General features: G+C 28.7%; 2 protein-coding genes across 2 annotated transcripts in view; one reads left to right on the forward strand and one right to left on the reverse strand.

Annotated features, from left to right (window-relative positions):
* LOC100211175 (uncharacterized) overlaps positions 1-13,580 on the forward strand; it is a 78,619-nt gene extending 65,039 nt beyond the window's left edge. The window contains exons 23-24 of the mRNA XM_065809069.1: positions 12,798-13,015; positions 13,090-13,580. Coding sequence (XP_065665141.1) covers positions 12,798-13,015; positions 13,090-13,209 — 338 coding nt within the window. The 3' untranslated portion in view covers positions 13,210-13,580. The remainder of the gene's footprint in view (positions 1-12,797; positions 13,016-13,089) is intronic.
* Positions 13,581-17,507: 3,927 nt separating this feature from the next.
* Positions 17,508-18,789, reverse strand: LOC105843806 (potassium voltage-gated channel subfamily A member 2). The gene has a single exon (XM_065809734.1). The coding sequence runs from the start codon at positions 18,606-18,608 to the stop codon at positions 17,508-17,510; it is 1,101 nt and encodes a 366-aa protein (XP_065665806.1). The 5' UTR covers positions 18,609-18,789.
* Between the last annotated feature and the right edge of the window lie 7,456 nt (positions 18,790-26,245).

The following is a 26,245-nucleotide window of genomic DNA, read 5'->3' on the forward strand; positions in this document are numbered from 1 at the left end:
TTTTGAATTTCCTGTTGTAGTTCCAATTTTAATTTTGTTTAGCCTCAACCTTTTTAATAAATAGACTTTAATATAAGTTTAATTTATTTGAAAATATTAGTGAAAATATTTAGTTTGTTAAATTATATTTGACACTAAAGTATATGATATTTGAAGGTTTTGAATTTTATTTGATGTTTTTAAATTTTAAATATGATAGTCATTAATAAATAGAATGTGAGTGAACCTGTACAAAATTGAAGCTTTAAATGAAGTTTTCTTTTGATAAATTATATTATGCTAGATGTTTATTTGTTAAGCATTCAAAGTTAGGAATTTTTATTGAAGTATTGGAAGTTTTGATATTTTATTACATAAATTTTTATAAATTCAAAGTAATTAAGCAAAGTTTTTTGTCAAATGGACCCAAAAAGTCTGTATGAGTTAGCGAATGGTTTGACTTATCCTGGGTACGATTAAGTGAATAATATGATAAAGTTCAATGGGAATTTAAAACAAAAACGACATGCTGAACTTTCAAATAGAAGAAGTAAATCATTGGCTCTCTTGCACTGAGATTTTAATTTTTATTTATGTGTGATGTCCTTTATAAGGAATATAACAGCATTATTTAACAATATGCAAATCGTACTGTTTAATTAAACATATATTGACTTGAGCAAAAAAATTTTACTAAAAATATTTTCTATAAAATCAACTTATAATTTTTTTCTCGCAAGTTATTTAGTTAAGTGCAATTTTTTACTCTTATAATGAAATTAGCGAGCATTATTTGTTGCATCCAGAAAGCCAATTATGGGCCTGATGTTTTTGGTTTATGAAGCTTAGCATGTAAAACAGAAATATTCAAGCATGGTTTTATCAATTACTCACTGTCATTGTGACATTTAATGACTTGCAATTTTTTTTTTTTCACAAGGCAGCTTTTTAACTTATGAAATATGATCTTTTTTTTTAAATTTCACTTTCCAAGACCATGAAGCCGCTATAGTCGAGGAGGCTACTAGTTTTAGTTTGGTTACAACCGTCTTTTAACTCTATAAATCCAAAACACGAACCTTGACGAACAAGGCCGCTGCGCAGAGAAACAAGTTGAGTGCTGCAGTACCAGGGAAGTGGAGAAAATCAAACTTGGGACTTCTCCTTTATGAGGCCAGTGCTCTACCGCTACACCACTACCACATTGTAGGGTTCTTCAATCAAAAAATTTAAAAATTTAAATTCATTTATTTTACTGAAATTTATTGAGGTTTACAACAAGAATCTTAAAGAACAATTCATATAAAACTATTAGACTTTCAAAACAAATATAAATCATTAGCAAAAAGACTGTGCAGAGATATTTATCAAAGAAGATTATTGTATAAAGACTTAATAAGAAAGGTTTATAGGCTATAACTAAATATATTAAATTACTCCTGAAAATTTTTTAAACGAAAACTCTCTAAAGAGATAGAATTTTAGGTTATGTTAAGAATGAACTTGAAAATAAATAAAAATGATCTCTCATTATCTGATGCTGCCAGTTGGAAATGACTGGGGTCCTGGCCCCATCCATATATAGGGTTTTTTACAACCCCAGCCCAGTGGTGGAAATAGACAAAAAATATTTTTTTGAGAATGGCTATAAAAGTTATTTTTTAAGCAAAATAAATTTGTGAATAAATAAAAAAATAATAATGTTTATAGCTAATTTCTAAGTGACAATATGTAATTTTGAAGTTGGTGAGTTTTCAAATATTTTATGTATCTAAAAATATTTAGTAAATTTTGGTGGTTTTCATTTTAAATTAACTTTTGTCAAGTTTTTCAAGTTAATCTTTTGTCAAGTTTGTATTAGTTGAAACTGTCTGTTGAATGAGATTGCAGTTGCAGGCTTTATACATAGTATGATAAGAAATAAATTCTTCATATAATGTATAATATTCGCACACTTTTTAACTATAATATTAGCTGTAGTGAAAATAAGAAATTGAACTACATCAATTTATTATGTTAGCATTTATATATATATATATATATATATATATATATATATATATATATACTCACACATATATATATGTATATATATATGTATATATATATGTATATATATATGTATATATATATATATATATATATATATATATATATATATATATATATATATATATATATATATATGTATATATATATATGTATATATATATATATATATATATATATATATATATATATATACACACACACACATATATATATATTTATATTTATATATATATATATATATAAATATATTTATATACATATATATATATATATATATATATTTATATATATATATGTGTATATATATATATATATATATACAGTATTGGACAAAGCATTTGCAACCAACATCGAACAATGCTAAAAAGTGTTCCTAATTTTACATGTCTTAAAAACAAAACAAACTATACTACCACAGCAAACAGTTCAGGAGTCTGGAGTCATAACATGCCATGGCATGAGCAATCAGCTGACAGGTGACAGCACACAGGCAGAATTTCGTTGACAAGTGCCATTTTGCAGCGGACAAAACAAGTGCAACTTTTTTGGTTTGTTTCATTTTCTTAAGTCTGGTCCGTGTCAACGTCACGGAAGTTTTTTAATAATTAAAGGAAGTATCCAGAAGTTTCCAGAAGTTTCCAGAAGTATGCAGAAGCTTCCAGAAGTTTCCAGAAGAAACATCTGGAAGCATCCAGAAATATCCAGAAACATTCAGAAGCATCCAGACGCATCCAGAAGCTTCCAGAAGCATCAAAAAAAAGCATCTAGAATCTTCCAGAACAGGTTCACACAGGTTCATTTTGCTATATAAGAGACGTGTAAATCAACATGAAATTCAGTCAGTATATGGAAGTCAATCAGTCAGTATTATCAAGACAGTTTATCGAAGTGAGTTTTATCAAAGTGTCTTATCGAAGAACATCAATACAAGAAGTGAAATACAACAAGTGTTTCATTACATCAATACAGTCCACATCCAACCAAGACGTTGTGTTCCACAGAGCATTATTGTATCATCATAAGGTAAATGTAACACAGTAAGCCTTGAGAAGCGTGATTGTTTATTTTTATTATTTTTCTGACTTCAAGTGCAAAAATGGCTCCCAACAGTCTTGGATTGGAACTAAGAAAAGAAATTATTGGCGATTACGTAAGTGGAATGTCACAAAAAAGTATTTGTGATAAATATCGCGTGAAAAAATGGACCGTCTCAAGATTATGTTCCAAATATCGTTCTACGGGGAAGTTGGCAGCAGATAACAAAGATGGAAGACCGCGTTCCACCACTTCTGATTTCGCTACAAAACCAGAAGAAAAGACTCCTGTTTGCTACATCTCATATTGACTGGAATGTGCAGAAATGGCGAACTGTCCTGTTCAGTCATGAATCGAAGTTCGACATCATTGGGAGCAATGGCATTTGCCGTGTACGTCGACCGGCTGTAAAACGCCTCGATTTACATTACTGCCATAAGACCGTGAAGCATGGTGGAGGCAATGTAATGGTCTGGGGGTGTTTTTCTGCTAACGGTCTTGGTCCAATACATCGAAACGATGGAATAATGGACTGTTTCATGTATAAAAATATCCTGAAAGATGTTATGTTACCTCATGCTGAATGGAATATGCCAATAAAATGGGTTTTTCAACAAGACAACGATCCGAAACACACTGCAAAAGTAGTCAAGCAGTGGTTTCAAGACAACCACTTATCGGTGATGGATTGGCCGCCTCAATCTCCGGATCTCAACCCTATCAAGAGCCTGTGGGAGATTGCCAACCGCAGAATTATTCGTGAAGGTGTTTGTAATAAAGATCAACTGTTTGAACAAATCCAAAAGGCCTGGGCAGCGAGTCCAGAAAGTTTCATTGATCACCTGATTGAATCTATGCCTCGAAGATGCAAGGCTGTGATCGACAACAAAGGATTCGCCACGAAATATTGATAGCGAAGTACAGCTTGGTCAACATTTTGTCAAGTTGCACTTGTTTTGTCTAGAAGGAAATCAACTTTTTTAAATACTTTTGATTAATTTATTAATTTTCGTGTACAGCTAATGAATTTGGGAGGAATAAAACTTGAAGAACTTTGTCTCTAAACAGTTACATAGTTATTTCTCTAAATTGAAAAAATGCAGCACTTTTATATAAAGAAACTAAATTAGCATTATTTGGTTGCACTCGTTTTGTCCAATACTGTATATATATATATATATATATATATATATATATATATATATATATATATATATATATATATATATATATATATATATATATATATATATATATATATATATATATATATATATATACACACACACATATATATATACACACACATATACATATATATATATGAATATATATATATATATGTGTATATATATATGTATATATATATGTATATATATATATATATATATATATATATATATATATATATACACACACATATATATTTATATTTATATTTTTATATATATATATATACTTATAAACATATACATATATATATTTATATGCATATATATATATATATTTATATATATAAATATATATAAATATAAAAAATATATATATATATATATACACACACATACGCATTTGCATATGCATACATAAAAATATAACTATTAAGTTTGTCAGCTGCCCCACAGTAATTAAAATTTTGAGTAGGGGAGAGTGGGGCACCATGACACACTTTTGGTTTTTGCTTTGATAATAAATTTTTTAATACGCTTTTTTTTTTAAGCGGTTGGTTTAATTTGTGGAATGAATTTATACCCACAAAATAAATTCTATAAATTACCAAAATATAACAGGTTAAACTTGTGAGATTTGTTAGATTAAAATTAGAAAATTGTTTCAAGGTATCCCACCCATGGGGTACCATGATATACACTACAAGCTTCATTAAAAAAGTAAATAAAAAGTATAAAACACAGAGGAAAGGCAGATTTTTATTTGAAATATAAGCAAATTAATATTTATAACCCAAATAATGCATCCAATGGTCTAAATCAAATTTCAGAAGACCAAATAATATATTGTTTTAAGTGTCACTCTTAATCGTCAATAAATAATGGCTTTGTATCAAAATAAAATTTCCTTGTATTATTTTTACGTAAATCTTTTTAATATTAACTATAAAAATAAGAAATGATTTTTAGAATTGTTTATGACACAATGGAGTACTATTCTACAGTTTTAGAGCCCCCCTACTTTACCTACACTTTATTTTTAATATCAACTTGTTTTTTCATGATTTTGTTTAATAAAGTAAAAAGCTTATGGATTGTAGTTTGCAAAATAATGACACTTATCGATAGACACATTGAATAAGACACTTTGAAACTTATGAGCTTTAAAAACTAATAAATAAGTTTGTTATCAAAAAAACACAAATTTTGACCCCACGCACACCTAATGATGTCAAATGATATAATTTTTTTTTTAAAACATAGCTCTAGTAGTTACTGTTTCACTATATGAAATTGGTTGTCACAACTCTTAAGATGGCTCAACAATTACAATGTTTCATGGTGCCGCATGTGTCATGGTGCCCCACTCTCCTCTAAATAAAGATAAATTTTTTTGATGAGAAGGTTCTTTTTAACTAAAAACTGGGTAATACTTTGACTCAATCGGACAATGTTTAGTGGTAGCTGATTTAAATCAAAGAGTTTTTTAAAATATTTTAATTTTTAGCTTAAAAATCTCTGGGATAATCTAAGATATATTTTTGTTATTTTTATCTGATTTGAAAAAACCTTTTTGTTGAACCAAGTTTTATATAAAATGAAACAGCATACATAACTCACCAAACAGCATACATAACTCTTTAGAGTTATGTATGCTGTTTGGTGAGTGGGGTAAGGGAAAATGGGGCTATTAATTTTACAAAACTCATGAGTTGTTTTTTTTTTTTTTTTTCAGTTAGACCTTTTGATTTTAGTGAAATGACATTCCTTTTAAAATCTTCTCAAATGTTTTTTGGTGTGTAGCATACAGTCAACTCTTAATATCTTTTGGAAAAAATCTGTTATCTGATATTGCTTCAAAATATCCATCTTCTCCATCTTCATTAAACCCACAAGTTTTAGTGTTACGGATTGCAATTCATTTCCATATTTTGACCTGTATAGCAAAGCATTTTAAAGCGTTTCCAAAGTATTTTCTAACTGAATGTCAGATTGGCATGGTGGGGCTTCCATGTCAATACTTTTGTTAACGCTATCTTCAACTTCATTATCGTCGTTTTCGAAATTAGGGTTTAAAATCTGAGCAATGATTTCAGCACAATAGCATATGAACTGGTGGGTACTACATTGCAATTTAAACCAATGTAAGATTCCGCTGAGAGATCTTTTTGGACGGTACTAGGATTTAACTCTCGCTCAAGTTCTTCTGCCAAAGATTTAAAAGGATGATAATCTTTTCACAACTCATCAGGAATCAACTCAAAAGATGATCATCACTCTTTAATGCTCTCGTTTTTTTACTGATACCAGCTTTTTTAAAGCAGTTGATGACAGTCTCCTTTGACACAGCATTCCATGAAGAGTTAAGTTCTTTCATTGTTTGAAGTATTAAATGATTTTTGGCAGGAGTTCGTTACTATCAACAGCCTTGATACACAAACACACAATTTTATAGCGATAGTGAGCTTTAAGACTTTGTATTACGCCTTGATCCACAGGGTGAAGGACAGATGAGGTGTTAGGGTGGAGAAATATCTGGTTAATGTCGCTTAGCCCTTCAATGTGTGGATGAACAATTATCCACCAGGAGTGCTACTTTCCTGTCCTGAACACAGTTTAATAGTCTCTAAAAAGTTCCCAGAAACATGAAGCAAGCTTATGGAGCATGCTAAAATTTTTTGAGACTTTAAACTTTATTTATATTTATATAACTATAAATAAACTTTATGAATATTTATCTAAAATATTTACAATATAAGAAATTTAACTCTATTAAATCAAAATTAGAAGAAATTGACGATCCATTCAGAACTATATCTATCATATGATTGGTTCTCAATTTTCTTTGGTTGGGTAACAATTTTGCAGTTGTTTTTTACAATTTACAAAATTTTCTGGAACATTTTATTCTTATTACAAAGCTTTACAGTTCAACATAGTTATATAAATTAGGAATTACATGTTTTAAAACAATATTTTTTTTTTATTTATTCTGCAACAATCTCCTTGAGTAAACTACGTTTTATGTTTAATACGGTAATAAATTCTTGGGATTCTTCACCAATAAAATTTGTCAAATATTTTAAAGTTATTACTAGAGGCATTGGAAATATAGAATAACCAAACCCCAAATCTTTTCTTTCTGAGCTTATTTCATTTGCATAATTTTTTAGCGATTTTATTGGTAATATTATACCTTTGCTGATCCTTATGGTTTTTATTAAAAATAAAAACTCCTTGGTTACCTAGTTACCAACTCTTTAATATCCCATTTGATTGCTAAAAATTTTTAATTAGTAAACTAGCAACAGATTAGTAGTTTTATGCTCAAATAACAAGTTGATTCAAACTATTAGTAGGAGCTGCTGGAAATATAACCTTTTGTTTATGATGATTTAGCAACTATTGCTCTCATCGTTTTAGTTGACTTACATGGCGGCAAAAATTACACCCAATCATTTTCCACCTGAAAATATTAAATTAAGTTTTTTGAGATGAGAAGAGATGAGAGAACAAATTTAAATTAACTTGATAATAGGTAATTGTGTAAATTATTCACAAGTAGTTCCTAATATCATATCAAGTTAAAACTTGCATAAATTCAATTTTCTAGCTACCTGAATGAAGACTTGTAAGAACTCTGCTTATAATCGATAATAAAAACAATTAAACCAAATAAAATAGCAGTAGCTTCATAACTACATCCAGGTTTACTAAGTTCACCATGATCAAGATATACCTCTTTTGTCTCCGTTAAGGTATCGTTATTAGATTTGATGTCGTTATCATTCCTCATCAAAAAGTGTTTATCTTTTACATTAGCCAAATTACTTAGCACCTTTTGTGGCCAGAACTTCATCATTTTTGTATGCTCTAAACCCATTAATTTTTTGAGTGTTCTTGTTAGTGTTTCTATGGGTGTGGTTAATATTCAGCAGATTTTTAAACTTGTCAAATAATATCATGATTTTTTCTGCTGTTTTATTTATTATTAATGCGGTAGTGGTGCAGTGGTAGAGCGCTCGCCTAATAAGTATCGCCTAATTGATTGATAATAATAAGATTAATAACTAATAAGCTCGCCTAACTGATTATAAATTGGTAGAGCTGAGTTAATTGTTTCATTTGCAGCATCTCTCCCAGTATTTGTGCGGCCGTGGCGCAGTGGTTAGAGCGCTTGCTTAAAAAGCAGGAGATCCAGGTTCGAAACGAGCTCTGGACATATTTCCACTTCAAAGTAAGGAAGGAGGCGTGAATTTCCTGGTTAAATGCACTTCCGCGGTGCTTTGTGACAAGACCTTTAGGTCTTCTTGGGGCACCTAAATAACAAAGGGAAAGAAAAAAAAAGTATTTTTGGGGAAGTGTACAAGAAAACATAAAAAGTACCTGGCGAACACTTGGTAATCTAAATCCTTGAATATCTTCGTCAGATTCAATAGGAATGGTTTTTAGTATGAAACATCTTTTGATTTAGCCATTTTTGAAATATTTAAATAAGTTGTGCAAAATAAAAACAAAAATCAAAAAAGTTTTGGGTAAAACTATTGATCAGGTCATTTTAACTGCTTATTTTATTAAAAAAAACTTAACTTGACTCGATACCTAGAATAATAAACAAAGAAGATTGGAATAAACAGTGACGATGGCACGATGTTACTTTTCAAAAAACTGAAAATTTGATGAAAAAGTTGTTCATGAAAAAATGTTCATGAAGTTTTTAAAAAAATCGAGTTTTAAAAACAGTAATACTGAAAACCTACTTGCAGTCAACTTCATAGATGCATCCTTCAACCTAAAAAACGAATTTTTACCAACCTTTTAAAAACTTAATGAAAAGCTACGTAACATCCACTCTGATTCCAACCACGCTCTTTAAGGGGTCATCCATAAATGATGTCAGTAAATATAGAGGGGTGGAGGGAGTGCTGGAAAGTTTGACACTAATTGACAATGGGGAGGGGGTGTTGAGGCCAAAATGATGTCAATTTAAATTATTTTTTTAGTTTTAATGAGCAGATTTTAACGGTATTTGCATCTACTAAATGGTATAGTAATGATGTTTTGTTTGTGGGAAAATTAATATTAAATGTGGGGAATTCGATATATTTTATTAAATTATTTATAATATGATAATATAAATTAATATAATAAGTTTCCCAGAGACATTAAATAAATAACAGCTACTAACGTAAAATAAAAATTACTATCGTTTTATTAATATATTACCATTTGACTGCGAATCAAATTATGTAAGAAATATTAACTCTTTGTATATAAAATTCACAATCGTTATTCGCTCCCTAATGGATTATAAAATGTGGTTCAAAGTATGCTCATAAAGGTAAACTCATAAATTTGTCATTTTTTGAAATTAAATTGTCGTTATTTCAAATACGAAACTTTAATTGCTTTCTAGTTGATTGTAAAACGTGATGCAATGCAAACACATAAAGTCTATCTAAAATTTGAAACGCTAATTTCTCCCTAGCGGGTTGAAGAAACTCTTTTAAAAAGCTTGCGCTAACGATGAGCAAAATCATTATTCTGATTGTGATGTAAACAATACTAATAAATCAATATTAAAATATGGATAAAACCGCATTTCTTAACTTATTGATGGTCTCGTATGGAAATGCTCATCCCGATAAAAATAAGGCTAATATCCAGAAAGAAGTCCATAGTATATGGAATTCATTAAAAGAAGAGAAACTGGTGCGTAGAGATCTTGAATCAAGAGTAATGTATTTAATCAATTTATTTAATGTAAAGGCAATGAAGTTCAAGAGCAGGCAATTATCATTTTTGGCCAATACTCCAAAACAGTCTGCCCACACGTATACTCCACTTGAATTTGACAAGAATTCTTCACAGTTTGTTGAGCCCACCAATGAGGATCTGTTATTGATGATCAACAAAGTGCATTAACTTTTAGTTTGTTGACCACGAAAAATCAAAAAAATGCTAGAACAGTGGCTCAAGATCGACTCAATTCTGAGATTGCAGCTTTAAATAGTGAAGTTGCTGGACTGAAGACTAGAAAGAGAAGCGGATTCATTGCTGAAGCTGAAGAGGATGATTTGAAAAAGAAAAAGCAGAAACTAGCTCATCTATGTAAAGGCCAAAAAAAAGTATGATCAAGCTCAACAGACGAAAACTAGAGAACTGAAAAAAGCTAGCATGGAGGAAATCTGCAGAAGTCAAAGAAAAACTAAAAATCAGAAAGAAACCTGGTCGACCGTCATTAGAAGTAGATCAACCTCTTCTTTTGAAGGCGATTATGGGTATTGCTCTCCTTGGTTCGTCTTCCGAAATGAACAAAATTGGATTTGCAATCAGCAAGTGCGCCCTCTACACTCGTCTACTTCCGAGAGGTTACGGAACATTGGAAGGCAAAAGGCACGTCAAAACAGTTCCTGTTAGATTGATCAGTCCTCAGAATGAATCTCACTTAAAGCATGTTGACGGACTCTTTTGCAGTTCAACTATAAAATATGTGGAAGAAGTTTGTTCTATTTTAGGGCCAGATGAAGTGTGTTTCATTAGCCAAGACGACAAGGCTAGAATGCAAAATGGAATCACAGCAGCAATTTTTTTAAATCAGGCAGGACAACAGATGAAAATTTAGAAAAAAAGAACTTTGGTTTTGCTGGACAGGCTTTGGCTGATATTTGGTCTGATCTACAAATTGACGTTTATCCAACCATTGCAGAGTATATTGATCCAGACAAATCAGAGCTAGAGTCAAGGAGCCTTTTACTACAAGATCAACGTTGGATTGCCGATCATCTTCGTACAAGTCAATATTTTACTCAAATTGTGAAATGTGAAAATTGTTCTTGTTGTCCGACTATTAGAAGCTCTTACTTTACTCTAATTAGAGCAAGATTTCTTTCGCCACCTGTCCCTGTCAACCAAACGAGAGACGGGCTCAAAGCAGTAGATGTCACAGAAGGAGCAAAAGAATTGTTTCCATCAACCGTCTTTTTGCTCATCGCATTAAACATTGAAAGTATTCTTCCTCGTACTGCCAAAGGATTTCCAATTTTTTCGTATGATGCGTTTTGTCCATCAATGCAGTCTAGCCTAGCTGATAGAATCTGTAAAAAGTGCAATATCTACTTTCAAGCTATGTTGAAAAAGTACGCTTCTATCCATTCTTTTGCTATAACACTCCCTCTAATCAAAAGGGTCCAACCTGTTCGTATCGCTGCCAAGCGTCAGACAGAATTTTTGGCAGCCATCGCCTTGCAGAAGAGTTCGGAAACTGCTGAATGGTTAGATGAAAATGAAGTTGACGCAACAAATTTGATTGTACCTCAAGAATACGATATCCTTTTAGAGCGCGGAGAGCATTCACTACCTATTGTTTCAATCGATGATCACTTCAACAACCCATGGGAAGATTATATTAAAGATATATAATACTATTTGCTTAGTTGATTATTTAATGAGATATCGACTATTATATAATATAATTTGATGAGATCTACTATTATATAAATGTATAATTTAGTCAGAAAAAAAATCAATGGTTTTTAAGCATTTTTATTGTTTTTTAGGGGTTGGGGGAGTACACAAAAACTGACATCATATATAACGGGGGGTTGGCCAAAAATTGACAGATTTTGACAAAGGGGAGGGGAGTCAAAAATTGAGAAAAAACACTGACATCATTTAGGGATGACTCCTGAATACTTTTTTAAAAATTGTTACATACTTTTTCAAAAAGGAACACGTCTTTACCAGAATAAACTTTAAAATAAACTTAATATATTATGATTGAAATGCTTTAATAAAAATCATAAGAATAATAAAAATGCTAAAGTGGGCAAAACTACATAAAAGACCGACGTGTGGATCTGTTTTGCTCGGAATGCCACAGTTGACGTTGTAAAAACAGGGGAAATAATAGCAAAATTAGTTTACTTTCACTTAAAAAGTCATGCTATACCTTTGGAAAGTTGGGTTTATGGGAAACCATTTATATATGTATATGTATACATATGTATATGTATATGTATACAAATGTATACATATGTATATGTATATGTAAATATATATATATATATATATATATATATATATATATATATATATATATATATATATATATATATATATTGTTGTCTTGATTATGTAATAATAATCAATTTATATATATATATATATATATATATATATATATATACATATATATATATATATATATATATATATATATATATATATATATATATATATAAATATATATATATATATATATATATTGTTGTCTTGATTATGTAATAATAATCAATTTATATATATATATATATATATATATATATATATATATATATATATATATATATATATATATCTATATATATATATCTATATATATATATCTATAAACACATAGATTTCTAAAAATTTATTAAATTGAATACACTATATTTTTAAATATTAAACAGAAATTTTTAGTAGTAAGCATTGTGCACCTATTTTTTATATTAGTGTTTAATTATTACTAACTTATTTTTTTATTATACATTTATTAAATCATTGTAATAATTGTTTTAGGGATCGATCAACAGTTAAAAACGTTAAAGCAACAACTGGAACACCAGAATAGTGTAGGAATAAAATATTGGGCCAGCCAATTAAATTTAGCTAAGCAAGTTTCAAAAACATCAAATTATTTTGAAGAGCTAAGGAAAAAAGTGTGTAATCAATTGACGAGAACAAAAACTAAACGGAGCAATATATCAGAAAAAAATTTTATCAATAGTATCATTAAGGTTAGTATGCTTATAATAGGCATTTACGTTGAAAATTAAAAAAAAACTTTATATAATTAATATATTGTTTTTAGGAATTTATTCGTATTGTTGAGAGTGAACCATATGTTGGATCTTTAGACAACACCTTATCTAAACTAACAAAGAATATAACACTATTCAAAAGGAGTTTATCAGGCTCGTGCATTTTGTAGAGAAAGAAACATTTTTTTAAAACCAAATTCTAAATTCTCTGTTAAAATGTAAATAAATCAGCAAAACTACAAAAAAGTAATAATCATAACAACGTTTTAAAAGAAGTTATTCAGTGCTCAGCCGTCTTAGAATCAAGTACACTTAAAGTTACACCTTTTTTATTATTGAAAGCGCCTTTTTGTTTTTATTATTTTATTTTCCGTTCCGTTCCGCGGAAAATTTCCTGTAAATGGAAATCCGCCTTTATACGATAGTCGTTTTCCGCAAACAAATAACATAAAAAGTTGGTTTTTTCTTTCTTACATATTAATACATTGTATCCTTTTAAATTATGTTATTTTTATGTTTTTTATATACAAAATTATTTAAATGACTTAAATTTTTAAGACACTTTAAAATAAATGTGGCCGCATTTCTCCACATTAAAGTTATCAATCCCGAATATCCTAAAATATTCCGAATATCCTAACCTTTCTTTTTTTATGCACATTGGAAATTGAGGCTTTAATTTTATAAAACATAAAAACTAATAATACAAATAGAGCAGTGAATACATAGGGCAAACTGACCAATTAATGGCCACATCTTTTTTAAAAGGCACTATGCAGACAGTAATTTTGTCAGATTTAATTTTTCTTTGCTGTATTTAATAATGGACATTCTTTCAATTTATTTTGAGTAATTGTAACCAAAATATAAAAAAAAAACAATATAAACAATTCATTTGAACTTAAATTTTGAATAAACACCAATTAATGGCCGGGTTGACTAATTAAGAGCCAGTTGGCTTTTTATTAGAAAATTAGATTCCACTAACTTTGCCACAGGTTAAAATGTGAAAATAATTTAATTTTCATAAGATTTAAATAATAAAAAAAAAGATTTTAAAATAAAATAATGAACTAGTTAAGTATTGATTATTACCTGTTACACATCAAATTTTATAAATTTATTAAACGGTTTAATTACTCAATAAAAACTAGCTTAAACATAAGTACCCCCCTCCAACAATGGGCAGAATAACTTGAAAAGAAAATAAATTATTTGTAAAACTGTATCTATAAAATTGTATATTGATTTAAAGAAATTTTATCAATCAAAACTCAAGAAATATATAAAAAAGTATTAACAAAATTTGATAAAAAATATTAACTTGTTCACTTATTAATGACAAAATCAATATGTTTTGATTGCTTTTTTATTTCTCTATCCTGTTGCAGTCTTAATCTCTGTTTCTTTGCCTCAAGTTGCTTCAGTTTTTTTTAGCTTTGCAGCCTCAACCTTTTCCTCTTTCTTTTTTAGATCATTTAACTTGGCTTGCATAGCTTCAGGAGAAGTTAGAACAAAATACTTTTGTTTAGTATTTCTATTGTTTTTTGACTTATCGACAACAAAATTTGGGTAAGAGAGAACATCATGATCATTGTCAATGGTACTTTTCAATGATCTTGTTTTAATAGGTATTGGAATAAACAATCAACACTAGTTTTTGGTATAGAGACAGAGTGAATATCAGTTTCTATTGATAAAGGAATTGTTTCAGCAGCTTCTATTAATGAGAGATCAAAAGAAACATTACTGATTGCATTCTGGTTTATACGAAAGTCTTTGTATGCTAAATACAAATTGTCAGAAATATCAAAATCATTTTGATAACAGAAATTAAAAGCATTCAAATGTTCTGGAGTTCAACAACTATTCCATAACATTAATGTTGTATCATTAATCAGTTGATCTAAATCTACATTTAGAGTTTCTGATCCAGACAAGATACCTATAGTTTCAGTTGTATCAACGTCATCAATAAAAGTACAATTTGAATTGGGATTCACCTGTTTTTTAAAAGTTTTGTTTAGTGATATTCCAGATTGATAATTTATGGTATCATTTTTAAAGGAATCAAACCTTGGTTTAAGCAAATTCTTATTCCCTTATAACTCAGAGTAAAGTGAATTGGGCAAGTAGGCCTAATATGGAATTGCAGAAGGATTATAGAGAAATATACCACATGATTGAAAACCAGAAATAATGTTAGCAGCAGTTAATGCTTGATCCCAAGCTTTCTTGAATAATCCACAGAAGTTTGACTTATTGATTGTAACAGAGTATGTATTCATTAAATCACTACAACAAGTATTGTAATAAGTCTTCATGGGACCAAATACAGTACGGTCTAATCGCTGCAACCAGTGAGAGCAATGTGCAGGCATCTCAACAATTTCAATGTTGTTGTCAATAGCAACAGATAATAATTCAACTGAATTGTGAGAATCATGGTCATCAACTATTAATACCTGTGGTCTGTTAGTTCCAAGATATGCTATTCCTTGTTTTGTCCATCCAGTCTCACTAACACTCCATTTTGAACCAACTGGTGCATCACTTGTATTAAAAACTTGAAGTGATGAAGTGATTTTATTGTTTTACCTTTTGGTATTGGATGTGGTAGAATAGTTTTACCAGCTGCATTCACAGCAGCAAATACAGTGATGGTTTCTCTTTTTCCTGAAGTGCGAAACTGAAAATGTTTAGCACCCCGTGCTGCAACAATTTTGGGTGGTTTAAAGTCTAATTGAAGTCCAGTCTCATCCATAATTCAAATTGAAGTAGGCATAACATAAGTACCCAACTTGAGCGTACGTATTTTATGGACGATCTCTATTATTAACTACCGGGATCCCAGTTAGACGTAATAATTACCGGGATCCCGGGTAGGCTAACAAATTTAGCAAACTTTTTTTTGTACTTCGACTTGTAGATTTAATTTTAAAATAAGCGCATTTGACTATTGTAAACAAATAATAAATTGCGAATTAATTTGTTTACAAATTAGTTTGCAACTAATTTGTTTATAAATTAATTCGCAGTTGATTATTTGTTTAAAAATAATTAAAATAAATTAGGTAAAATAATAAAAATAGTTTAAAATAATCATACAAATTAATTAATTTGTTTACAAACTGATTAGTCCGTAAACAACTTAATCAATTGATTATTTGTAAACAAACAATCAATTAATTAAAAAACATCCAGCAAGCTAGATGTTTTTTCCAAGCTAAAGAAATTCATCCTGCCTTGCCGAGTACCTCTACATTTAATAACAAAATTAAATTCAAGAAGATTGTAAAATAAAAAGATATAATCTGAAAAATACCTTTTATTGTTGGTGCAATTTTTATTTTTTATTTTTTAATTAAGTTTTCAATTTTTTCATTAAGCTACCATTCTCGTAAGCACTTCCATGCCAATCAAGAACAAAATAAAAAAACTCAATAATTGCAAATAGTATGTTCTTGATTTTCAGTGGAGTGGTGAAAGGAAATGTAAAGTTGATAGAAGTACTTGAAAACAAAATATAACAAAAATACAACATTCATTGGGTAAAGCTTTTAAAAATTCAAGAGGTAAAAAATTGCTAAAAAAAAAATCAATTTTATCACTAAAAAATTGTAAGAATTATAAATTCAATTACTTCACAAATATTTCTAAAATTAAGCATTTAGAAATATTTGATATCTATTTGATCTAAGAAAATGTTAAAAAAAAACTAGCAAATATCTTAAGAAAAAACAATGTCGTGCAGCTGCAGGAATAAAACATCTTTTTATTGTAGCTTCTAATGTGTTATAAAGAGCAATTTCTAAACATTTAAATGTTTATACTTAAGTCAAATAAGGATGCTTTGCAAAAAATTATACTGATTGGGAACAAAAAAGCCCCAAAGTTTTCGCCTCTCCCTCTGCCCCAAACGTGAGAACAACAACTTGAAAAATTTTTTGTACTATTTTAAAATAAATTTATATTTACCCTTACCTAAATGTTTGTTTAGTTATGATATTAGTGTACGAAATTTGAATTTCATGCTTTACATTTAAAAATTAAGACCATATAAATTTTGTAACCCTCTTAAATTGAGGGGAGTTCAAACTTTATATGGTTATAATTTTTGAACGCTGAGAGATTTTACGAAGAAATTTAAAACTAACTTTAGTTGAGAAATAGTAAAAAAAACATTTTATCAACATGGCTGGCTGTGGAGGAAATAGTCTAGCCAGTGCTTTTAACCTGTTTGACTTTTGCTAAAAAATAAACTATAAAATGAAAAATGGGTAAAACGTTTAATAGGTTTTCGAGTAATTTTTTACTTACATTGTTATTTTACTCATCAAAGTATTAAAAATAGAAACAGAATACTTTCTAATAATGGAATTACTAGAAAGTATTAAGTCAAGATTAAAACATAATTCAAAATTTACTTTTTTATTTAAAAAATTATTATTTTTATTTAAAACATAATTCAAGGTTCACTTTTTAAATTTTTAGTGTAAGCTGCGCTAAACTTTGTTACTATTGACAAAACAGGTAAAGAAATAGTTAACGCGCCAAAAGACATGAATGATGCAGCAAAAATTTTACCAGGAATAGTCATAGGTACAATATCTCCATACCCTAAAGTAACTATTGTTTGAATAGCCCACCATAGAGAGTGGGGAATGCTTTTAAATTGGCTATGAACAAAGGAGTTTTCAAAAATATATATGATGCTGGCTCCAAATATATTAAGTAAAATTAAACAAAATAACAAGGAACGCAAATCTCGCATACTGGACTTGATAATGGTAGTAGCAATTTGTAAACGTTTAGAATGCTTAGTTATGCGAAAAAGTTTTAAAACACGTGCTAGTCGTAACGTATGAAGATATTCGTAAGAAATATATCTGTAATCTTTTAAAGCCAACATGAGCAAATAACATATAACTGTTACTGCGTCAATTATGTTTAGCCATTTTTTAAGAAATTTTTTTTTGTTTGGACAGAAACAAAATCTTACAAGTAATTCAATAAGAAACCACGCATTAGTAATTCCTTCACCTATAACCCATATATGTCTGCTCCAGCTGCTTGAATAGTTTCTAATTGAAGGTACTGAATCCAAACACATAATAACTACAGACATAACAATCATGAAAGAAGAAGTCAATGCAAATATTAGAGCGGCAGTTGATGTATCATTGTATTCTATGAAATTCCAAATTTTTCTGCTAAGTGGAATATTAGGAAGAAAAGTATACACTTTTTTTTGTTCAAGATATCCAGCTTTCTTTATCATTCTTTTAATAACTTTATCAGATATTTCAAAGTATCGACATTCTTTTACAAATACGTCTATGGAAAGTTCTGGAGGACAAGAAAGTCTTCCTTGAGATTGGTAAAAAAACAAGATAGCCTCAAAGCTAATTCGATTTCGGTCAAAAAAGATTTGTTTTGATTTATCGCAAAAAAATTTATTTCTTTTTAGTTCATCACCAAGAAGTGTGTCCGGATAGCGATTCAAAGTGCATTCAAGCGTTTCAAACGTATGTCCGCTCACGTTTATTAAAATCTTTTTTTTATTCATAATAAAAATCGATTTTTTATAAACACACACTCCGTTATTTGTTGCTTACCACGCGATACCGGTATTTACAAAATACAGTGGGGGGTAAGAAAAGATTTGCTTTTGCTTTTAGTATGTAGCGGTCAAACAACTTTGCCATGCAGTGGTCAAACGAGATTAGAAGTTTAGTTTTAAAATTTTCTAAATAATCACAAGAAAAAAAAGCATTTAAAATAAAAGCATATAATTAAAAAGTAACATTGAAATAAAAACCATATATTGAAGCTAAATTTAGCTTCCAACTCCAACTGGATGCCGAGGTTTTTGTACAAGCTGCAAGAATGAAAGATTGTTGAACAGAGCTGATGCCGTTCAATGTCGAGCTAATATCGTTAAATGCCGTTCAATGTTGACCTTTGTATTCTCATTTTAGAGCAACAATCTTTAATTTTTTTAGTTATATGTTTGTAACGAAATTAAAGTTCAATTGAAAATAAATTAAAAATTAAAAAATAAATGCAGGAGTTGTCAATGAAGTTATTTTAAAAATGACTTAGAAATGACTTGAATATTCTTGCACAAATGTATTTCTTTTTTTAAATTAACTTATGACAAATGATTAACTAATTGAAAAAAAAAACAACAAAATAGTGACACAACAAACTGGTTCACGCTAATAAATTTATCTTCATCAAACTTTTTTTTTAAGTCAAAGTTTTTACGCTAAAAATTTTTTATATAAAAGCCAAAAGTGAAAGTTTTTAAAACTTTTTCATTTAAAAGACGTTAAACAACAAAAAAATAACTTCTAATGCTTATCACCATACTTTTAAATCAAAAAAACTGTTTTTATACTCACCTATAACGAAACATTTGTAGCTTTGTAAAAACCGTTAATAATATATAAAAAAAAAAAAAATTATAAAAGAAAATAAAATTCACCACAGGTTCCTCTAACTTTATAAAAACCTCGTAATTATTATTTATTGAGCGGATTGTTTCTTAAAACCCAATTGTAGCATAATACAACAGCTTAGAAATTAATGAAATTAATTAATACTAATTGCCACTGAGACATCTGTTTAAATTTGTAAATGAATCTGGATTTGGATTCTTTTTTTAGCTTTTTTGCTACAAAAAGAACCCAACTGCGACACAAACACAGATCCGTAATAACTCCGTAATACAGCCCGTAATAAATCAGAAATCAAATCAGCAGACCATATTTATTGTTAAATAAAATTTTAATTATTGTAATATGTATAGTATTGAGTAAAACCGGGTCAAACCACACACCATATCATTCTGCACACTGATCGAAATTATCAAATAAAAACTAAACGGGTATGGCTATGAAAAAAATAAAAATAGATTCAAACACAGAGCTACCTCCTCTATTCGAATTGATAAAATTATATGCCAATTCAACTCCATTTTTTTCTTTTTTTATACTTTAACGGGGAGTCAAAATTTTATAAATACTTTTTATAGTTGCGAACAAAATAGCGCTTGAACCGAAACTGATATAAAAATAATTTTAGCACTATCTTTTTGGAAATTTAATTTTAATTCTGATAGTATAATTTTTATGCAGCAAGAACAAAAAGCTAAATCAAAAATCAAAAAAGTAAAAAAAGCTCTTTTTTCTGATAAAACCGCACCCTCGATTAATTACTTAGCTTAGTTTTTCGCAAGTGAATAAGCGCCTATCTTTATCTAATTAATTTAGTGTTCATTTCGGTTTAATTATGAATGAAATATAATGTTATTTGTTAATATAATAAACTCTTACTCATTAAAAACCAATTGTTATATTATTTCTTAATATAATCATCACTCACTCAATTCAACATGTCAACTTAAAAAACAAAAGCATACAAGGAAGATGATATACTAGCCGCGTTAACAAATATGAAAGAAAATAAAATATCACTGAGAAAAGCTGCATTCCAACATGGCGTTCCAGTCTCAACGCTCAAAGATTGCAAAAATAACAACAACAAAGCCTTCCATGGCTCAGGTACAACAACGGTACTCTCAAATGAAACAGAAAGAATTATGGTGCGTTCAAACTACTTGGTTACTGGGGTTATGGTTTAACCCGAAATGAAATCCTAGAATTTGTATGTGACTACCTTAAACGCAAAGATCATTTGGACTTATTCAAAAATGGCAACCCTGATAAAGACTAGTATGCCTTTATGTAAAGATGATCAAAAGAAATTTCAACAAATAGAGCGGATACCTTAGCATCTAAAAGAGCCGCTTCTTGTACGCTAGAAATAATTGATCGTTATTTTGAATGCGTCGCCAAGTAATATCAACAAACTGATATAACTTAGGAGTCGCATATTTAGAATTGTGATGAAACAGGTTTTTCGGGTGATCAAGGAAAAGTACGTGCATTTAAACTTACTGGTAACAATGAAAAAAATCATTATACTGTAAACAAATGCTGCAACGCTTATGGACATTTTACAACACCATTTGTGATATACAAAGCCAAAAGAAATACGTTTATTGAATGGCTGAAAGAAGTATTTATACTCAAAACTAAGCAAATTGGTGATATTTATATTTTAGTATAAGATGGGCATACAACTCACATAGCTTTGGAAGCGGTATTGTGCAATAAAACACAATATAATCTTGATTTGTCTACCAGAGCATTCTTCACATATTCTACAACCATTGGATAAACCTGTCTATTGTCATGTCAAACATGCATGGAAAGAAATTCTTACAAAGTATTAAAAAGACTCAAAAATGTTAGAATTAAGATAAATAAAATTTTCCACCGTTGCTCAAACTACTATACGAGAGTGGTAAATGTTTTACACGCTTTCATGCAACCGCTGGTTTCCAGTACAGTAGCTTTTTCCACTCAATAAAAACAACATAAACCATAAGTCGTTAGCAATCACATAAACCTTTAATCTACCTTCATCAACTTTAACAATCAATTAAAGTTTTGATAGGTATCAAGCATGTGTTGAGCGTTGCAAAAACAGTATCGAGATAGAGTTGAAGCAGTTTTTAAAAGCAAGAAATCAATCGCATGTTAAGAAATCGAAGCAGTGCTACATGTCAAAACTTGATGAAAAATGTATTACCGAAGAAAATGTGATCGAGTTCTTCAAACAAAAAGATGAAGAAAATGCAACAAAGGAAGCCGTGAAAGTTGCTTAACGCAAAGCGTAGATTCTCTATGCCAAGTACTCAAATGCCTGATCATAACTATGCTGAGTAACCTCTGCAAAACAATGATGAAGAACAAGTACCAGCAGCCAAACGATTAAAAGTTGCAAAATGTAAAAAGTGTAGAGTACAGTTACATGCAGAAATGTTGCAATGCGAAAATTCGATGTGTCGGGAACGGTTGTGCAAAGAAACACGTTTACCAAAAAAGTGTGTAGTTGGAACTAAATTTTTTTGCTGCAAAAACTGTATAAACTTTAATATAGTTTCCTAAATGTAAGTCGTGTTAAAAAAATTAAAAAAAAATTAAAAAAATTAAAAAAATGTCAATGTTTTCTCAAGTGTGCGGTTTAATCAGAATGTCGCCTAAAACCGCACAATTTTTTTTCTTTACATTTAATAATTTCGATAATTTTATTATTATTTTTTTAACATATATTTATATTATCTTATGTAGTTTTTTATTACCTATCTAATTAAAAAAAAAAATAAAAAAAAAAATAAAAAAAAAAAAGTTATTTAACTTTTATTGAAAAGTGTGCGGTTTGACCCGGTTTAACTCTAGTAATTTAATCATTGTAATATATATATATCTACTGTTTTAATAATATATTTTTATCATTGTTGTAATAACAATATTTATAATAATATATTATTATCAATATTGTTGTTGATGTTGTTGTTGCTGTTGTTGTTGTTTTTGTCGTAGTTGTTGTTTTCGTTGTTATTGTTGCTATTGTTTTTGTTGCTGTTGTTTTTTATAAATATTCCTGTTGTTATACCTTTATAATTGTTATTCTAAATAATTTATTTATGTTATTTATGTTGTTATACCTTTATAATTGTTATTCTAGTTATCATTATTGTTAATAGTAATATTGTTGTTAATTGCAACATTATTGTAATTATAGCTATGAAAAAACGGAAAAGCAATTAGACTTTAGTCAGCTGAATTTCTTATATTTTTGGTATCAATTAGCTGTTTAAATTTAACTGTTAACTACACTTTTACGGCGCCAATTTAAAATGAAAAACTTCGGCTCATTTTTTAAAACTTGGTTTAGTTGTAAAGATTTTTATAGTTGTTTTACTTTTAAAATTTATTGTAAACTTATTTTATGTTAGTTTTATTTTTAAACAAGAATAATTAAAATGAATTATATTCTGTTTTTTGAGTTGCAGTTAAAGTTATTGAATTTTTTTCTGATCAAATAATTTAATTTTCTAAATCGATTTTTTATGCACCTGCCAAACCTCACAAAACATCTTTATGAACTAAAGTTATTAATTAAGTTGAAGATTATTAAACTATATATATAGCACATATTTTATTTATAATCTACACAAACGTCTTAATTCGGCTTTTAACAATAATTTATTATTAGAAACCTTTTAACTAAGTTCCACTTAAAAGATTCATAAAGTATACAATTTACCATTTCAGGTGATCTTGTTTCTGTCTGTATAGGTTTACCACTTGCAGGTTTTATTAATAATTAGTAATTGTTAAGATCTAACACAATTGAATAATAATAGATTTTATAGTACATCTTTCAGGGTCCAAAAAAGAGTATCTATTCAATTTACTATGCAACTTAAAATTATTTTGCTTCTATTGCATATGAATACAATATGCATTTTTTATATTCTAAAGCAACAGCTAATTTATTTCTAAAGCAACAGCTAATTTATTTCTAAAGCAACAGCTAATTTATTTCTAAAGCAACAGCTAATTTATTTCTAAAGCAACAGCTAATTTATTTCTAAAGCAACAGCTAATTTATTTCTAAAGCAACAGCTAATTTATTTCTAAAGCAACAGCTAATTTATTTCTAAAGCAACAGCTAATTTATTTCTAAAGCAACAGCTAATTTATTTCTAAAGCAACAGCTAATTTATTTCTAAAGCAACAGCTAATTTATTTCTAAAGCAACAGCTAATTTATTTCTAAAGCAACAGCTAATTTATTTCTAAAGCAACAGCTAATTTATTTCTAAAGCAACAGCTAATTTATTTCTAAAGCAACAGCTAATTTATTTCTAAAGCAACAGCTAATTTATTTCTAAAGCAACAGCTAATTTATTTCTAAAGCAACAGCTAATTTATTTCTAAAGCAACAGCTAATTTATTTCTAAAGCAACAGCTAATTTATTTCTAAAGCAACAGCTAATTTATTTCTAAAGCAACAGCTAATTTATTTCTAAAGCAACAGCTAATTTATTTCTAAAGCAACAGCTAATTTATTTCTAAAGCAACAGCTAATTTATTTCTAAAGCAACAGCTAATTTATTTCTAAAGCAACAGCTAATTTATTTCTAAAGCAACAGCTAATTTATTTCTAAAGCAACAGCTAATTTATTTCTAAAGCAACAGCTAATTTATTTCTAAAGCAACAGCTAATTTATTTCTAAAGCAACAGCTAATTTATTTCTAAAGCAACAGCTAATTTATTTCTAAAGCAACAGCTAATTTATTTCTAAAGCAACAGCTAATTTATTTCTAAAGCAACAGCTAATTTATTTCTAAAGCAACAGCTAATTTATTTCTAAAGCAACAGCTAATTTATTTCTAAAGCAACAGCTAATTTATTTCTAAAGCAACAGCTAATTTATTTCTAAAGCAACAGCTAATTTATTTCTAAAGCAACAGCTAATTTATTTCTAAAGCAACAGCTAATTTATTTCTAAAGCAACAGCTAATTTATTTCTAAAGCAACAGCTAATTTATTTCTAAAGCAACAGCTAATTTATTTCTAAAGCAACAGCTAATTTATTTCTAAAGCAACAGCTAATTTATTTCTAAAGCAACAGCTAATTTATTTCTAAAGCAACAGCTAATTTATTTCTAAAGCAACAGCTAATTTATTTCTAAAGCAACAGCTAATTTATTTCTAAAGCAACAGCTAATTTATTTCTAAAGCAACAGCTAATTTATTTCTAAAGCAACAGCTAATTTATTTCTAAAGCAACAGCTAATTTATTTCTAAAGCAACAGCTAATTTATTTCTAAAGCAACAGCTAATTTATTTCTAAAGCAACAGCTAATTTATTTCTAAAGCAACAGCTAATTTATTTCTAAAGCAACAGCTAATTTATTTCTAAAGCAACAGCTAATTTACAACAACTACTTAATAAGTCATTGTTTTTACACATTTGTTTTTTATCTATAATAAATTGCAAACATTTATCATTTAGTTCATTCAGTCATGATATAACTGCTCGTCTAACAATTTTGAATTATGCACCACTTTGTGTGTTGGTTCTGGTTCCACAATAATTACCGTTTCATAACCACTGCTACCAGATTGAAAACTAGTTAAGTCGCAGAAGAAAAAAAATGCTGAAAATAAGTTAGCCGTTTTTACAAATAAATCACTGCTTGAAAACAAAAGCATGCAGAAGATCTAAAACAGTTGAGAAACAAAACAAAGGTAAAAAAAAAAAAAGATCACTCATTAAAGTATTTTAATCAGGTATTGATCGCAAGGGCAAAAGATTCCATCAGCTGTTTAAGAAAACGGTGAATTTGATCGATTGCAGCTTATTATTTAGCTAAAAATAGGATTTTCTTATGATTTTGGAACAACTTTCCTAAAGGAATCATACCATGCCTAAGAGAAAATTAACAAACATGTGGAATTTCGATCTTGAAGATTAACGTAACCACTTACATAATTTAATTAACTAAATATTTAAACCACTTAAAAATTTCCATTTTCCTGGTGTAGAAGTGAAAATAAAAGTTTAGGTGTAGAAAAAAAACAAAAAAAAACATTAGCAAAAATTGCATTTTCTTTAGTGCTGCTGCGAAATATATATATGACATTTGTGGCGTAATCCTGTCGCTGAACAGCAAAGATATTTATAATAGAAGATTTATTATATCAGCTATTTGCAGACATTGTAATAGGCAATTTTCAAATATCTTGTAATAGGCGATTTTCTAATATCTTGTAAGGTAATTTCAACTGATTCCATTTTTTTGTACTTGCCGAATGAAAAAGTTTTAGAATTAACTTAAAAAAAATTTGTCATTATGAAGCAGGACTCAACGGTAAAGTGATATAGAAAAATATTTTGCTTTCTTTAACTAGGAAATAATTATGCTTAACACTGATTTCCCTATAATTTCAATAGATTCTTCATAAATATAATTTTCCAAGGTATGAAAGCAAGTCTTTACCTTTGTTACCATATTGTTTGATATGATTTGCAAGGAATTCATCATACTGAGAAACCAATTCCAAACATCCAAGATAATTACCATTTTTAGTGGAACCAAAGCTCTCTACAAAACCCCTTAAAGGAAGCCCTCTAAATGTTGAAAATTTTATCACAGAAACTATCCTCAAGAGTACCATAAGAGTACCTTATTATTTCATCGTTCAGTGCAGGTAAAAATAAAGGCACAATTTTTTTCTGTGTTTCAAAAATTGCTTCCACCGTCTTACTATGTTGTTT

Source organism: Hydra vulgaris, chromosome 11 (assembly GCF_038396675.1).
Source record: "Hydra vulgaris chromosome 11, alternate assembly HydraT2T_AEP".
Lineage (NCBI taxonomy): Eukaryota > Metazoa > Cnidaria > Hydrozoa > Anthoathecata > Hydridae > Hydra > Hydra vulgaris.

Bases quoted from the DNA above. Each gene is read 5' to 3' on its own strand.
- LOC105843806 (XM_065809734.1), bottom strand. From the start codon at position 18,608: ATGAATAAAAAAAAGATTTTAATAAACGTGAGCGGACATACGTTTGAA.